The sequence below is a fragment of the Perca fluviatilis genome, chromosome 19 (genome assembly GCF_010015445.1).
Source record: "Perca fluviatilis chromosome 19, GENO_Pfluv_1.0, whole genome shotgun sequence".
Taxonomy (NCBI): domain Eukaryota; kingdom Metazoa; phylum Chordata; class Actinopteri; order Perciformes; family Percidae; genus Perca; species Perca fluviatilis.
The window spans coordinates 21,475,338-21,492,294 of record NC_053130.1 but is presented as its reverse complement, the minus strand read 5'-3'; the positions used below and the strand labels follow the sequence as shown (position 1 = coordinate 21,492,294).

At 41.9% G+C, this 16,957-nt stretch overlaps 2 protein-coding genes across 2 annotated transcripts; one reads left to right on the top strand and one right to left on the bottom strand.

The window, feature by feature from the left end:
• Nucleotides 1–119: 119 nt before the first annotated feature.
• On the top strand, nt 120–9,622 carry LOC120547988 (zinc finger CCCH domain-containing protein 6). The gene is made up of 12 exons (XM_039783860.1): nt 120–590; nt 2,871–3,096; nt 3,208–3,318; nt 3,408–3,657; nt 3,760–3,902; nt 4,643–4,768; nt 4,851–4,965; nt 5,085–5,194; nt 5,290–5,522; nt 5,608–6,023; nt 6,112–6,315; nt 6,733–9,622. The coding sequence occupies exons 1-12, from the start codon at nt 505–507 to the stop codon at nt 8,223–8,225; spliced, it is 3,513 nt and encodes a 1,170-aa protein (XP_039639794.1). The 5' UTR covers nt 120–504; the 3' UTR covers nt 8,226–9,622.
• A 74-nt stretch (nt 9,623–9,696) lies between these two features.
• LOC120547989 lies at nt 9,697–12,834 on the bottom strand. The gene is made up of 5 exons (XM_039783861.1): nt 11,661–12,834; nt 11,400–11,579; nt 11,144–11,316; nt 10,937–11,054; nt 9,697–10,798 (listed from the first exon to the last, which is right to left on the bottom strand). The coding sequence occupies exons 1-5, from the start codon at nt 12,822–12,824 to the stop codon at nt 10,610–10,612; spliced, it is 1,824 nt and encodes a 607-aa protein (XP_039639795.1). The 5' UTR covers nt 12,825–12,834; the 3' UTR covers nt 9,697–10,609.
• Nucleotides 12,835–16,957: the final 4,123 nt, after the last annotated feature.

Sequence of the window (16,957 nt, the reverse complement as noted above, 5' to 3'; positions counted from 1 at the left end):
ATTGCTTTGAACCAATAAGAATGGGAGCTCTCTTTGCCCGTGCGATATCTCACCAATAGCTGATGAGGATTTGTTGTGACCAAGTTAGATAGATCCTGATACGACTATATATACGTGGGGGAATACATGATCTAGGAATGTGCTGCAGACCTCAGAAGCCATTTTGAGATGATGTCCCTGTTGAGAAATCCTATGAAGATGCTGAAATCAACGAACATGGTTACATTTCTGTCTGTTTCTCCCTCCGTCTCCTCTATTTCACCATGGCAGCTGTCAACCGACGGGACATTAGCAAAGCGGGGTATCAAGCTGTGCTCACAGAGTTAAAACGTCATTGATATGAAAGAGGAGAGTGTCTGTTTACTGTCTCTGTCGAGACATGTAACACCGTGAGTTTTTTTCCAGTCTGAAATCGTCCAGCATTTCTCACAACCCAACGTCTCCTTGAGTGACTGAGTTAATTCACTCTTGTACCGGAGAGAAAGGAGGCAGATCCGTTTTCCAATGGCTTCTGTGAGCCTTGTTTCCAGTCCCCCAGCCCCTGTTCTTGACAAAAACATGACAGACTCTGAGCTTGCAGGGGATGAAAGGTCGAGTAACATTCTTATGCAATTCTTAATACGCTCATCTGTGCGTTTCAGTGCTGTGGGTCTACATGCTTGTGTTACTGTTTTCTTTTTTTTTCTTTTTTAACCATGAATTGAAGGGATTAGAGTCCACGGTTTTCCCCCTCAAAAATCTTTGCATGCCTCTTTGGTGCAATTGAATAACGCTGTCCAAATAGCCTAGGTGTCCCATCACCGTGTCGATAAGACTCATTTATGATCATTTCCATGCAAGATAGCAGACCTCATTGTTTGTGTTGTTGTGGTACTGGGATGAATTCATGGCTTCATTGTGTTGCCATCTGCAGGAGGCTATGCAAATGACTATGATGTAAATGCCACGCCCATCCTCGTACTGCACTCCCCCTACCGGGCACCTGGCGGTACTGCTGAGACAGGGTTCACGCAGGGTTGAGATTATGTGCTTCTGCTGGATACAAACCATGGCTGCGTGTCCTTTTGATTGGTCTCTAGTCCTTCCAGGGCTGTCAGACCATGTAAACAGAGAGGGCCAAGAGTTGGCTGGTGTCAAACCAAAGATTTCACCAGGTGGTTTCCCTGCCTAACACAAGTTCAAGCAAAGAAGAGGAAACAGCTCGTGTAGTGTTTGTTTGGAACAAAATCTGGCGTATTCTCCAGCTATTGAAGGTGTGCCTATCCCTGTTTTACACCTTCAATGCCTCACTCTGGGCATCTGCTTTTTCCATTACATGGATAGACCAGTCTTAAAAGGGGCCAGAAAAGTCATGTTATTCCAATAGGGACTCAAATGTGATTGCACTGGCTCAATAAGGAGGATTGTGGTTTTATTGAACCTTATGGTATTACTGGAATTATGGTCTCACTGGAAAATAAATGTTTTTATACACGTTGAATAGTTATGCTGGGATATTTATATACCATCCTTATACACGGTATTCTACCAGTGATGCTAGTATTAGGCATTTTCCTACATTTGTTATCAATCTTTAGTTAGCTACATGATTACGGTCAAATGTCAAAATAGAAAAAAAGCAGTTCATGCCAGTTTTCGCCAATCATATGCAACAAGTTGGTAAATGTTTTATATGGAATTTTGAGGTCTCTGTGGCTTTAAGCGGACTAAAAATGAAGTTTAGGTACAGTATCCTGGTGGCTTTGAATGTGAAGGGTGTCAGGTTGAAGCCTGATCTGCATGGTTGTCAGAGGAAGAGTTAGCTGGTGTCTGTGAAAACAGACCTGGATCAGTGGGTGGACATTCTTTCCATTTTAGAGTGTTTTTGTTTCATGCTCCTGCCTGCATTATATTTTTAAAGCAGCTGACAATACATGGTATGAAACAAATATTAACACTGGAATTATATACAGTATAGGAACAATATATAAACTTTCAAATGTCCATCTACTATAATACAGTATGTGTTGATTCCAAATCTAGAAATTTGAATCACAGCCGATCCAGTCATAATTTTAAATGTGGACCAGGTGTTATAAAAGCTTGCTTTTAACTGCCAACCTGTAGTGTTATAACCAACTAAATGTACCCTTACCATCCCTGTCAGAAACATAACAGATTATAAAAGCAGCGTGTGTGAAGTAGTCACCTGGTCACCAGCTCAGTCATATTTCAGTAACAACTCCTCTGCAGACACACAGGGGTCATGGGTGCTGCAGCAAAGTAAAAGAGCGAAAGCCCAAAATTATGCTTACATACTGATCATAACAGTAATAGAGGTGTCTTTAAACATGAACTACACTGTGTTTTTGTTGAAATTCCATCCACATATGTTTGCCATTTTGCTTTTTAAATCAGACTAGTTTACTTAACAGTGATAATGGACCTTTTTCTCAAAGGTATGTGTGCCTAAATCATACTTCAACCACTCATCTCTTACCTCAGGCTGTCATTATGTGAAATCAGAGGTTTTCATGAATTTTAATCAACCTGAGGTTGAATTTAGTTTGGCTTTCATGAAATAACTACACACTGGTTCACAGGAAATCAAACCTTAGCCCTGAATTATTGACAGGATGTTTTTGTACAGGAAAGGCTCAGGGCATATTGGAAACTGTCTGGCATGGTATTTAGTAATTTGCTTCAAATGAAGAGAAAATACATTATGACAGTTTTTAGTATAATTCAATGTTTTATTTCTCATGAAGTTATTACAGCTGGGCATTCTGGTTTTGCTTATGATATGAAAACATTTGAATAAGCCTGAGACTGATAAAATATAGCATATGAACCCATACACTTATACTCACTGTACTAACTCTTTTTTTTAGAGAGGATGGCGAACTGGAAGATGGAGAAATAGATGATGAAGGGATTGGAATTGAAGAGGAAAACAAAGAGGCTACAGAGGTAAATGAAGACAAAGAGAAGGAAAAGGAAAAAGACAAAGTTAAAGAAAAAGAGAAAGAAGAGAAGACTCACAGGCACTCCAGGAAAAGATACAAAAAGACCAGAGAGAAGAGAAGGTCTAAAAGAAGGAGGCGTGACAGACAGAAAGTAAGATGCTATAACATCTCTTACTGCTACAGCAATGAAGGCATGCATGTCAACTACTTAGACTAATTCATACTTCATTTTAATGTTGTGTTTTTCCTTTGTTCTCCTCAGCACCACTCCCCCTCCAGCAGCTCCAGCTCCGACAGTTATGACTCTGACTACGACCGAGCAGAAAGGCCCAAAAACCGTAAGAGCCAGGGATCTGATGGCCAGTCCTCTCAGGTGAGTTCACCACCGCTGGCATGTTGATGCTTAATATTCCTAAAGGCATTATTGTCTGACATTTTTCTCTTTGACTGTTGACTTGCCAGCATGGACGGGATTCAAAGGGAGGCCATGGCAACTCACAGAAGTCCCCGCCGCACAAGAGCAGTGATTTTGACAAATACAGCGACTACAGTGATGACAAGTATGACTATGATGAAGAGGAGGATGAGTACGAAGGTGACATGTCCGAGTATCCGCAGTCAAAAGATACAGTTTCCCAGAGTCAGGGAAGAGGACGCCATGCTAATGACCAGATGAAGAGAGGAAGCATGAGGGGGATGAAACAACAGCAGTGTATGAATGCTTTTCGAATTCAAACACCTTTCGTATCAGATCATTCCTGTAGAAACGTATCTGTTTTATGTTTGATCACTTCTTCCAAAATGTCATTTTTAGTTGGGCAGAGAGGAAGGGGCCGAGGGAGTGGACCAGGAAGAGGACGTGGGATGCTTAACAAGAACAAGAAGCTTAAGGGCAAACCCTGGGGAGGACGGGGACGAGGTCGAGGAGGAGACCAGGGCATGGAAGACATGGTACCGGTACGTGTGTCTCTGAACATTTAACCAGATGAATTAGTATTATTTATTATTTTAGAAGTATATAATACTCTACAACCGGCCCCCTGTAACAACGCATTATGTAATAACAATGCATTATGTAATAAAATGTCAAAATGTAATAAATATTCACTTCATTATGTGATAACACCTGCATTATATAATAATCTTTTATAATGAAAACCACAACTCAATATGTATTAAATTTCTCTGCATTTTTTAATAAATTATTACATAATGCGGCGGTTCTTACAACATCCTGGGGTTTTTAACGAAAATGTAGTATGGTGCATTATGTAATAACCAACCAAAATGGATGTCTTCATTTATGTTTTATAACATTGTAATGTTTATTTTATGAATTCGTGAATTGTGAAGCGTGAATCATGGTGACTCAAAATTAATTTTAAAAAATATACTATTTTTTCAGTAGATTAGTATTACCTTTCATCATTACATTTATTACATATTGCGTTCAGGGTTTTTATTACAAAATGGGACAGATTATTACATAATGCAGGTGTTATTACATAATGAAGTATACATGTTCATTACATGTTGACGTTTTTTTACATAACACCCCCTAACAGTCATCATGGGGAATCAAGCTGAAGTACTGTATATATTTTTAGTGTCTAGATCATATGTAATTTGCATGTTTTTACATTAGTTGGGGGTAAAAAACAAAACTAAGACCACATATTGTTTATTTTGTGACACAGGAAGGAAAAAATTCCGGTTTTCAGAAGAAACGGCCAATTATGAGCAAAGAGTTTATCAATCAGCACACTGTCGAACACAACGGTAGATACATCTGCAAGTATTTCCTGGAGGGTCGATGCATCAAGGTATACAAATGTTCTTTTACCTGCTTTAACAATGTACGCTTTACGCTTCAATGTACGATTAAATCATTTGTTCTTCATACAGGGGGAACAGTGCAAGTTTGAACACGAGCTTGTCGTACCAGATAAGAAAAAGGAACTTTGTAAATTTTACCTCCAAGGATACTGCAGTAAAGGAGATAATTGCATATACATGCACAATATCCTTTACTAATGACAGCAAGTATTTTTTAATTACATTTGTGTTATTGCATCGCATAATTAAGTGAAATCTCATTATACCTTTTAATTAGTGCTGTTCCTTAACCTGTGATTGCACATGAATACCCGTGCAAGTTCTTTCATACTGGAGCCAAATGTTATCAAGGGGACAACTGCAAATTCTCCCACGAGGCTTTGAACGATGTGACCAAAGGGTTGCTTGATAAGGTATGACAAAAAGAAAACGTATTTTTTTTACTCTTCTATGCCAAAAGATTCTCTGCTCTAATTATCTTTATTTCTGCTTCGGACTCATTTATCAGATAATTAACACCGAAGAGGAGAACGCCCGCGAGGACGAGTTGGAGCTAGAGGATCTGAGAAAGCAGGGCATCGCCCCACTTCCGAAGCCTCCTCCTGGGGTGGGGTTGCTGCCCACTCCTGGTCAGAGCAGTCCTACAGATGGAGCCTCTGGCCAAGCGGGGAAGAAGATCCCCTCCCTGTTTGAAATCAAGGTTCAACCTACTGTAGACTTGGCACAAAAAATTAGTCTGAGGTAACCAAAATCATCTGTAATCAAATTCGAAATCAAACTCTTAAAAGTTTATTCTCAACCTAATTGTGCACATTCCATTTTTCAGTGGATCCAACTTCTCCCAGAATCAAGGTGAATGCACCAATCCGTTTAGTGGAGGCTCAGAGGACACACAGAGTGGCGGGATGGTGCCTTCAGGCCTCTCTGCTCCTCCTATTCCTCCCCCTGGATCACCTGTTCCCATGGGTCACCCCACTGGACCACCCATGCCACAGAGCCCCCCAGGACAGCACCCACCACACGGATTTCCAATGCACCCACCAATCCCCCCTGGTCAACCCCCACCCTTCCATGGAAACCGACCCAATATCAACCCTCAGATTAATATGCAGAGGCCTCCGTTCCCTCCCATACCAGATCTACAGATGCTGCAAAGTCTCTTCCCTTTTCCATCGTTGGGTCAGAACCCAGTAGAGTTCTTCAGCAACTTCCTCCGAAACCAGGCCATGGGCCCACAAGGAGGTCAGTGTTATAGTAATATCGTTATCCTAATTATCAAGCTAATTATCTTTTAACTGTAACTGAAATTGTTTTATTTTCAATGTTGTAGACCCTAGTCTGGCCTTCATGCAGAACCTCCAACAGCAGACGGGTGCAGAGTCACAGTTGCAGTCTTTACCACCAGCAGTACAGAAGGCCATCTTTTTACACCTGACACAGCAGCAGCAGCAACAACAACAACAACAAGACTCACATCCACAGGGAAGTGAGACACAGAGAGCAGAGGGCCTGGATGATAACAATGCAAACAGAGGTAAGTGCCAAGGGGCAAAAAGCAGGTTTGCTGAATTGATTAAGATCAAATAAAACCCAATAAAACCCAGAACCCCTTGAGAAATGGAAGAACATGGCCGGTTTGGCTCAGTTGGTAGAGCAGGCGCACATATATAGAGGTTTACTTCTTGATGCAGCGTCCGCAGGTTCGAGTCTGACCTGCGGCCCTTTGCTGCATGTCATTCCCGCTCTCTCTCCCCTTTCATGTCTTCCTCTGTCCTGTGAAAATAAAGGCCTAAAAATGCCCGAAAAAATATATTACAAAAAAAATATGAATGGACAGAGGTGAAAACAAACGCCTCAGTAAAACAAGGTGTTGATACACAGACAATTTATAAACATGCTCTGAGAGACTAAACATTTAAATATGATTTCATCTTTTTTTTTTTTTTTACAGATGAAACTACAAACTGGTACTCAAGCGACGAGGAGGATGGGAGCTGTGTTTCCTCCATCCTTAAATCTCTCAAGAAGCAGAATGAGATGCATCAGTCTCAGTCTAAGCCCCCCCAAGCTGCCCCAGCTGCTCCAGCACTGGGTGACCCTCGGCTTGTGAAGGCCCCACCCAGTGACCCCCGTGTGAAGACTGACCCGCGACAGCGACCCCCAGATATGAAAAAGGAGTGCGATGGAGCTGCAGACCCACGGTTCTCCAGAGACCCCAGGAAGATGAGACCAATGGAGCCTAGTTCTTACCGCCAGCAGAGCCACTCCGTTCCTAAGAAGCCCCCTACAGGAGATGACGATGATGAAGGAGAGAGGGAGCTCAGGGACAAAGCTGTTCTCATCCCTCTAGATGCCATCCCTGATGTGGTACTGCGGGACCCTCGTTGCCAGTTAAAGCAGTTTAGCCACATCCGGGTGGACATCCTGCTCCAGCGGCCAGCCTTCGCTCAGACAGTGGTGTGGGCCCCTGAGGACCTCATCCCTTCCCTGGTGCCTAAACAGGAACACTCCATCAACCTGCCCCTTCCACCCCTAATTGCAGACGCTCAGATGAACCGAACAAGCCTACCTGATCATCCCCCCGTCTCCAGCCCTCCACCAATTGACCCCAGACTGGTAGCTGCACGTTTGAAGGAACGTATGAGTCGCTTACCTTCTGGATCTCTAGAGTCTCGGTCCACCATTGAAAGACCTGTAGATCCGCGCCAGAAGAAGACTCTGGACCCCAGACTCAAGCGTACAGGAAGTCTGGACTCCAAGCTGCTGGGTCAGAAAGTGCCCTCCTCTGGGGGAGGAGTTGTGGACCCCAGACTACAGAAGGCCAGTGCTAGCTCCTCTCCTCATGCTGTCCAAGTGAAGCCAGAGTCTGAGAGGCTGCCACCTTATGCCCCTCGCTTGGCATCCTCTGGTGGAGGGCTAGAGAGTCCCACTACAATCCTTGGGGGCATCAGTCTGTACGATCCTCGTAATCAAACCGAGCAGGCTCAGAAGGAGCAAGCAGAGACTCCCAAAAAGACACAGATTTTGAAACTCGTAGCTAAGAAAGACAATACTCCGCCACTCTCTCCAACCCAGCGAAGTGGCTCTTTTGAAGAAATCAAAAGCACAGACATTGCCTCAGACCAGCATCCACCTTCCAGTTCTCCCACAGTGACTCCTGCCTCACCTGTCAAACCCCCTGCAGTTCATAACCTCCCCATCCAGGCACTAGCCGGGCTGATCCGACCCCAGTACACTGACCCCAGGCAGGCCAAACTAGGAGGACAGAACTATACAGGAGCACAAGAAGAGGCAGAGGAAAAGAAGCCAGAGGTAAAGAAGGAGCAGGAGGAGGCCATGGAGGAAGAACCAAAACATGACAACCCAGAGGAGGAGGCAGACGACAGAACACTTAAAGACGTGTTCAAGACTTTTGATCCCACTGCTTCCCCTTTCTGTCAGTAAACAGAAATATATATAAAGTTGCAGAAGATTTGTATTTTGATGAGACGTGTCTATTCATCTTTATTTAGCTTTACATGAACCTATTTATTTCTGTATATAAGTGATCCTGTATAGAATCACATACTATCTAGTGCGCCACACATTTGTCAGTATGGAGATGCTGCTAGATATGTGCACAGACACAGTGTATAGTTACTTTTGACAGAATCATATTAATGCAGAAATGTGTGTTTTTGAAAGTTTGTATGTTAAGGTCTTTTATCATTGTGTAATTTTCATGTATGTTTTAAACAATCATAAAAAAAGGAATTATGTTAACGTGTATAGCTTTTACTAAGGACTGGCCCATATGGGTTATTTCCAGGCATTACACCCTGTAGAAAAGATCATCCACTCACTCACTCACTACATGCAGAGAGATAATGCTCGCACGATCAAACAATAAGAATTCCCTTGAGTTAGAATTTTTGTATTTCCTTATTTATTTCAAGACACTTTTATATTAATATACCTTTATGTTCATGCTCACTTTTATGATAAGGGCTATTGTTTTCACAATAAGTCAGCAGATGTTTTCTTGAATATTTATATTTTTTACCAACCACCCTGATATGAGTTTGTGATTTGTCACGCTAATCAGGTCAGATAATCAAAACAGAAATTAAATTCTCTACCCAATATGAGACAGTTATCTGCTTAGCTGATAAAAAAAGTGTAACTTTGCAACATTGCAGCTATTCGGTTTGTGTTTTGTACATTGTTGGACCTTTTTCATTTTAGTGGCCTAAATCCTTTGAAAATAACCCGGCGGTAATGACTGCTAATAGAGTGAATTAATATTGGTTACCTAATTTGATTCTTCGTTGTCATTCCTTAAAACAGTTACTGCTGACAAGTTTGTAAATAGCAGGTTAACTGTCTTTCACTTGTTTACAGAATAGGAAAGAAATGTACTATACAAAGAGAGAAAAGATTATCTTGGTCTATATCTTGGTATATATATATATATATATATATATATATATATGACCTTTATGACTATGTTTCATGTTGAATTCTGTTGGAGTTGACTGTAGAAGTGTCCTACAAAGGGTGATTGTTGTGGGCTTAAGGTGGCATAATGCTCAGCATTTTGTATTATTTGACCGTGAGCCATGTTGGATTGAAACTAAGCTATGTACTTTTTTTTATCAGTTTCATAATTCACATTGTAATTGCCTATTTTGTATCATGTGTACAGTCTGTTTTTAAGTGTTTTAATGAAGAATGCTTTTCAGTTTGGTGGTTATGGTTGTAATAATACTGAACGACAATTTAAAAACACATATGCTCAGCACATTTCGGTGATTTTATTATGAATAACTGAAATAAAGAGATAAAACAATACAAATACAAAATAGTTTATGTCATCTACCTTGCTGAAGTGTCCTTGAGCGTGACAGTCTGTGAAAAGCTCCCTCTAAGGGTTGAGTGGGTTTCATATTGTTATAACAAATAGAAAACAGGCTTCTTATTTCTTGAGAAACTAAATACTACTTTGTGTTTTGAAGGGGTAGTGGTAACTTGTAGCTAGTGTTGCAAAATTCCGGGAATTTTCAAAGTTGGAAACTTTCCATGGGAATTAACAGGAATTAACGGGAATTAATGGGAATAAACTGAATATTTTTAATATTGCATGTTATAATACTGTTAGTCTATAACAGGCAGCTTAATGTAGTTGAAAAAAAAACATCTTGCAGCATAATCTTGGTTAAAACAACCTCATTTAATGCAACTTCAGTTGAATGTCCTCCCTATATTCGTCAATGACATGCACGCACGCAGTAATCAGCATAGGCTACTACATAATACATAACCCATTGCTATTAACCTATGTGTGTTAATTGTATAGCCCACTTGTTCTTGATAGGCTGGAAAAATAGATAGCGCTGATGGTTACCTTAGCATGCATATAACCATAACCATAGCCATAGTAATTAATCAAAGGTAGTATGCTAGCTACCTTCATATGTTAAACTAAAGGTCAATGGTTTGGGCTACTACTTAGCCTACTGCAGGGCTACTGAGGCCACACCCACTGCACAGATCATTTCTAGAATCCAACATTCTACAGCAGATTGAAGACAGATTGAAGACAGTACTGCATTTGAGCCCAAGGACTACATCCCATCCAAATTCCCATAAATTCCATTAATTCTTATGAAAGTTTCCAAATTGGAATGGTTCCAAAATTCCAAAGCTAAACTTTACATGGAAAGCAATATTAAAAATGTCCAGTTTATTCCTGTTAATTCCCGTTAATTCCCATGAAAGTTTCCAAATTGGAATGTTTTCAAAATTCCCCAGCTAAACTTTCCACGGAAAGTTTCCGACCCTTTGCAACCCTACTTGTAGCCAACTGGTGGGGCAAGACTGGGTGCTACAGGGTGGGATGAGGTCTTCCTCAAACCCAGCTCATCGGTCTCTGGGTTAGAGGTCTGCTGGGCTCGATGGATCTCCAGCTTCCTCCTCCACTGGAAACACAAGGCTGTAGCCTCAGCACCATCTGAGTTTGGCTCAGGCTGCTTCAAACCCTGGAGCAAGAGAGTCATTTTGCAGCTTTAATGGCCTAGGAAATTCACATAACAGAGAGTTTAAGCTGTATCATATCTATAGTACATGACAGAGAAGACATCATATCATTACACATTTGTTTTTGATGTTAGATTTACTGTAATGCAGGCTGTCTCTGCAGCATGGACCCCACGCAAGACTGTCTGCAGTAGATTTTGTGTGTTCTTCACCAGGATCTCATCAGATGATTTGCACCCAGGTGTTACAGCATTGACACTAAATAAACATGAAGAACATCTGTCTCATTAACTTTATATTTTGCCTAGCCTTGTTTCCAGTGTGATTTATGTCTACACTCTTCTGACCTGGAGATGATGTTGAGCTGGTTGGTGATGGTGAGAATCTGCTCCACTATGAGGGAGAGTTCAACCGTACACTGTTTATCCAGGCAGTGGTTGGCAATAACTCTGATAAACTGAGTTACTGACTGGCAGTTTGAGATAACATCTTTGGCTGCATTGACAAATGCCTCTTTATTCTGAAAAAAAAGGAATGATTTTGGATGAGGGTGCCTGCAAAAATAAAGATCAAGGCAGTAAAATGCTCTCTGGTGGTCATTACCGGTATTGGGCCTTTCTTCCTCAAGTACTGAGTCATGTAACATAGTGTGTCAGCCATCTTCCTGGTCACCTGGACAATTTTGTTGTCCTGGGGATCCCAGCTGTCACTTTCTTGCTTTAAAAAAAGGGATGTGTAGGTCAGCGAAGGAGCCTCTTTGTATGCGCCAGACCGGACACCATCCTACAGAGAGAAATAGGGATGTAATTTTTGAGAAATAAAGGAATCACTGAACTTTAATTTTGTTAATCATGAGATACCTACATATTTTTCCATATTTCCAGGTCCATATTTGGCAACAGCTACCATCTTCACATTTAGTTCTGCAGCATCTGTGTTGCCTTTCTGCCAAGGTGTCATTGCCTTGTCAGAGGGAAATTCTACTTCTTTGACATTAGATGGGACTGTAGCCAACACTTCTTTGATATCATCAGGTCTTCTGCCCTGTAGACCAGCCATGATGTGCGCTTTAGCCTCTAGGTGAATCCCATCCTGCTTCCTGATCTCCTCCACCACATAGTGAGCTTTTGCTGACCAGCACTGTATCTGCACATCCAGACTGAGTGTGTCACAAATGTAGTGAGTCTCTATCATGAGCCTCGCCCTGCTGATTATATCTGAGATCTGAAAAGACAGGTGGTCGTTGATAGACCTCAGGTTAGAACGGGCACGCGGGTCGCGGATGAAGTGTAAGCAGTCCTCGACTCTTTCGGTCGCAGGTTTTACACTTTCAAAAAGTGTTTGAGCTGCATTATCAAATTTCTGCTCGGCGTCATCTGTGTTGTTCTTCCTAAAGTGTTCAGCAGCAAAATAAGCAATGCTGACAATATTTTGAAGTGCTGTGTCATAATCCTTATTTGCTTTGCTCAAATGACCAGAAAGCACTCTCATTTTAATCAAAAGATGTCTCTGAAAGAATTCTGATTTTGCAAGTTGCATCACACTTAGCGTTATGTCGAGCTCTTCGGCAGCTTTGAGATAGGCTTCAGTCAGGGTTTTTAGTTCATCCTGGTATCCTATTAACTGTTTTGATTTGTATGCACTTTTACAATTCAGGCTGGTTAGCCTTGCTGCCTCTTGAATTCGAAGCGAGTTCTCAGACAACACTGATAGCTGTTTCTGAGGGCTCAACTGGTTCATTGCAGTTGATGTTCCCAAAATCTTATCAAGAGAGTTCAGCAAAATCTGAATAGACAGGCCCCAGAGGATACAGTGTCCCTCCAATTGGTCTACTCGTCCTTTCAATGAGGTGGAAAACTCCACCAGATACTTTGTGTTGTTCTGGGCTTTGTTCAGCTTGTTGTGTAAAATGCTGAATGTTTCTTGACCGTCATTTTGTATGGTTAAATCAGATGATGTTAAGAGCTGGACCACGTCAGCACATAAAGTCATCACTTCATTCAGTTGCTGTGTAACAGTGGCTGCCATTGTTGGCAGATTTCTTTGCAGCTCAGTGTGAACAGTATGATACCAGGTTCCGGCTACTGGCAGTAAAACCTTTCGGGTGTTGTTAATAAGGTCAGTAAACTGTGTGCTGTGTTTGTAGATGCTCTCCGTGCTCATTGCTGAGCTCATCGCCGTCTCTTGAGCTGTCTGGACGAGCAGCGGAGTCAGTGACACAAGCTCTGCTCTAAAACTTTCCAACGTCTGACAATCGACCGCATCAACAATGGCCAAGGCTTCCTTTGCAGCTTGAGCGTAACAGTTTGACATCTCAAGAACACCAGTGCAGGCCCGGTTGAGTTCTGTCACATCTTTCCCTTTAGTCACAGTCACAACTTCATACAAGAGGGGTAAAAGGTCAAATTCAAGAGGCTTGTAGGTCAGTTTGGGCTCATCAGAGGCAGCTGGGAGCTTTAAATCATTGATGTCATATTTATGAGCCATTTCTGCTTCTATGGTTTCCTCATCTGAGTGCTCCTCCTCCTGTTCAGTTTGGGAATCCCTCTTCATAACCTCCAAAACAGGAGAGCCTCTTATCATATGATCCAGGTTCAGTTCACAGGTGTCGTTGACTGGAAGACATGATGGTGAGATTTCAGGCTGACGTGCCCCCTCTCGCAGCGGGCTCAGGAGATGTGGATGCTGTTGGCCGTCCAGCCCCTTTCTGAGCACTTTAAAGTTCTGAATAGCCATGGAAACATTATCTGTAAAAGTAGAATATACCTCCACATTTAGAGTGGAACCGGAAAGCATGTCTCTGACTGACTCACCCACTTTGGTTCGAGATGACTGTACCTTTTTCAGCAGGACCAGGAGGCCATTCCTGTAGATGGGGTTATCACTTCTGTCCAAGTGCCTCCTCACTGAGTGAACCACCAGCTTCATGTGACAAATAAGGTTTGTTGCATGTTGGTTAAACAGTTTATAGTTTTGTTCTCTGTATGCTGCGTCACATCCATGCTGATCATTGACAACCTCGTCAATAGCAAGACTGGTGAACTCCCTCACATCCATTACATCACCGAGAGCATCCTGAAGCTGACCAGTATCCTCCTCCCATTGTTTACACACCTCATGAAGCTTTTGGACAGTTTGCATTGAATTATCCGCCAGCTCCAGTGAAAGAGATGCGATCCGAGCTCTAAGTCTTGTGAGGCATACTCGTGAGTTCTCCACGTTCTCAAAACTCTTTGCATCAACAGCCACAGCTGAGATAAAATTCGCCACTTGGATTATTCTATCAGTGAAAGATATGAAGTCCTCAACTAGTGGCTGAATAAAGGTCAGATCCATCTCTGTAGAAGAATGTGCAACCAGGATCTGTCTCGTCACACTTAAAAGTTCCTCAACTGTAGAAGATGCTGTCAGAAATGTGTCCAAGACTTGATAAAGTACAGTAGTCATCAAAGCTTCGTCAAGCATTTGGATTTGCTGCACCAACAAAGTGCAGGTCATCTCAAGGCCCTGCTCAGAATCATCCTCTGAGGACTTTAAAATCCTTTTCATGTCTGACCAGAACTGCAGGATGTGACGACAATGACCCACCACTCTTTGTTGAAACTCTCTACGAGAAGAGTTTGCCACAACCATGCAGTGAAACACAAGATCTCTCACCAGGCTGTCAAAGCCACTGCCTCGGATTGAGGAGGTGGGGGAACTAGCAAGTAGTTGCAACAGACTGTTCCTCCTCCCTGTGTAAAACCCACAAGGACCCAGTGATCTACCATGGCATTCACTTTTCAGGGTTATAATAATGTCACTCACAGTGCTCTGCACCTTGTCCAGAATGTACCTCTTTGCTGCCTGTGCCTGCTCGCTTGTAGGGTGTTTGATGGTTGTGCACATGGCTGTGTGCAGCATGGAGATGCACCTTCTCAGGGTCTCCAAGGAATCAAGAAGCTGTTTCATTTGTCTGGGGTCCTGTAAGGCATTTGCTCTCTCCACTGTCAGACTGTTAAGGAGAAGCAGAGCCTCAGAAAACACCTGGAACGATTTAAGTAGAGACTTGATGTCTGAGGCGGAGCCAAGCTCAGAGAGGCACTCTAAAACTCCATCAGCAGCAGCTACAACTCTCCTGACAGTAGCATCGTCGTCCACTAACAGAACCTAAGAGCAGAGATAAAGATAAGGGTGCTTGTTACTGCAGTTTCTTTTTGTTTGTTTTTAGCCACACTAGTGGCATTGAATTGTGGAGGGCAATGTAGGCCTGCCAGTCCACCATTTTGACTGAAATATTTCAATAACTATTTGATAGATTGTCATGACATATGGTACAAACATTCATGGTCCCCAGTGGATGAAGCCTACTGACTTTGGTGATCCTGTGCCTTTCCCTCTAGTGCCACCACAATGTTGACATGTTTGGCTTTTAGTGAAATGTCTTGACAACTGTTGGATGGATTGACTTGGAATTTGGTTTAGACATTCATGTCCCCCAAATTATTCAGATAGCGCCATGATCAGTGAACATTTCAATATGCTCAATATTTTGGTTAATGCCAATATGCATGCAAAACTAATGACATTCCCATCAGTCTCAGCTGTAACTTTAGGTTTAGTGCTAATTAGCAAATGTTAGCATGCTAACACGCTAAGCTAAGATGGAGAACATGGTAATCATTATACCCGCTAATCATCGGCATGTTAGCATTGTCATTGTGAGCATGTTAGCATGCTGACATTAGCGCACAGCCTCATGTTAAGCTGCTAGTATTGTTTAGTTTTGTTTATATTTCACACATAATCCTCTATGGGCAAAACAAATCAAAACCTAGTCATGCAATGATGCCAAATGTAAGTATGTATGGTTAAATGTAAAACCTAGAAATGAAAACTAGATTTGTGTGCACATAAATCAAAAACTGATGATCTTTTGCCATTGTGGTGCAAAGGTACTGTATATAAATTGACTTGTTTTGCACTGCGGGAGCATAATATTATAGAAATTATGGGTTAAGACAGAAGTCCCAGATCATTTTGCAATCTCTTCCTAAACCTTGGACAACAAAGAGAAACAAAGCTAAATGTGCCTGTGACAGTAAGAGCTATTGTTTGCAGAACATGTTGAAATTTAAATTGCACAAATTGCTTTATTTAAATATGATGATGATATTCTAGTGTGCTAAAATAGTTTTGGCAGATCTAGAGAGCATTTCCCATTACCAAAGAGAAAAAAGAAGAGTTTGTCACACACCATGTGATGTTGTGTAGAGCTTCTTCTAAAGTAATAAAATATTATGACAGTAACAAAGTAGACTGTTATGTCCTTTTTACAGTTCACAAGCAGTTGCTGATGTAATCTCCTCTCATAAATTACAGACAGTCTGTACACTGACATTACAGTTAATATAGCGGTCAGTAGCTAACATTGGAAAAGGTTCACTGTCCTCACAAATTAACAAAATTTAAACTGTTATTTCTAACAACACTGAACGTTTAGGCCAAGGATTATGGATGAATAGCTGATATTTCAGGTGTAAATCTTAACACAGCAGTTTGGCCTCTCGATGTGTTAAGTAGTATTCCCATTTAAGGAAACCTCTGGGAAAAGTAAAAAGAAAATGCAGCTGTGGAAGATGAATCTATTGGAACCTTTCTTTGCTTTTAATCAGTCAGTGTCTGCAGCCATTCCTTCATCCTTATCTCTCTTTATGTTTAAATTCTTATATTAAATGGTATATTTAGTAACATACTTGGAGCCACCTTTTAAACCAGGAGAAGAAAAATCATACTTTACTTTGACTACTCCCAGGAAGACGTTTTGTGATGCAGTGATGAGTTCCTCTCTGTGCTCAGTCAAACTGGGCTGGATGCTGAGTTTCTGGGCTGCCAGCAGCACATGTTGGCCAGACACAGTGACTGACTCCAACAGGGATGACATCTCCATGTGCAAAACTTCATCCTCCGTGTTACTTATTTGCCTGGAAGTAAAGAGCTTGGGGTTAATCTGATAATGCGTAACACGTCAGTCTCTTCTTTACCTCAGTAAACTTCACACTGTATACGTACCTGGAGGCCACTGCTGCCATGTTCTCAGTAGCTTTAGCCACAACCTGAGCTGCACCCTCCAGCTGGCTGAACTGCTCAGGTTCCACTGCGCTGTCACACAGCAGCACCAA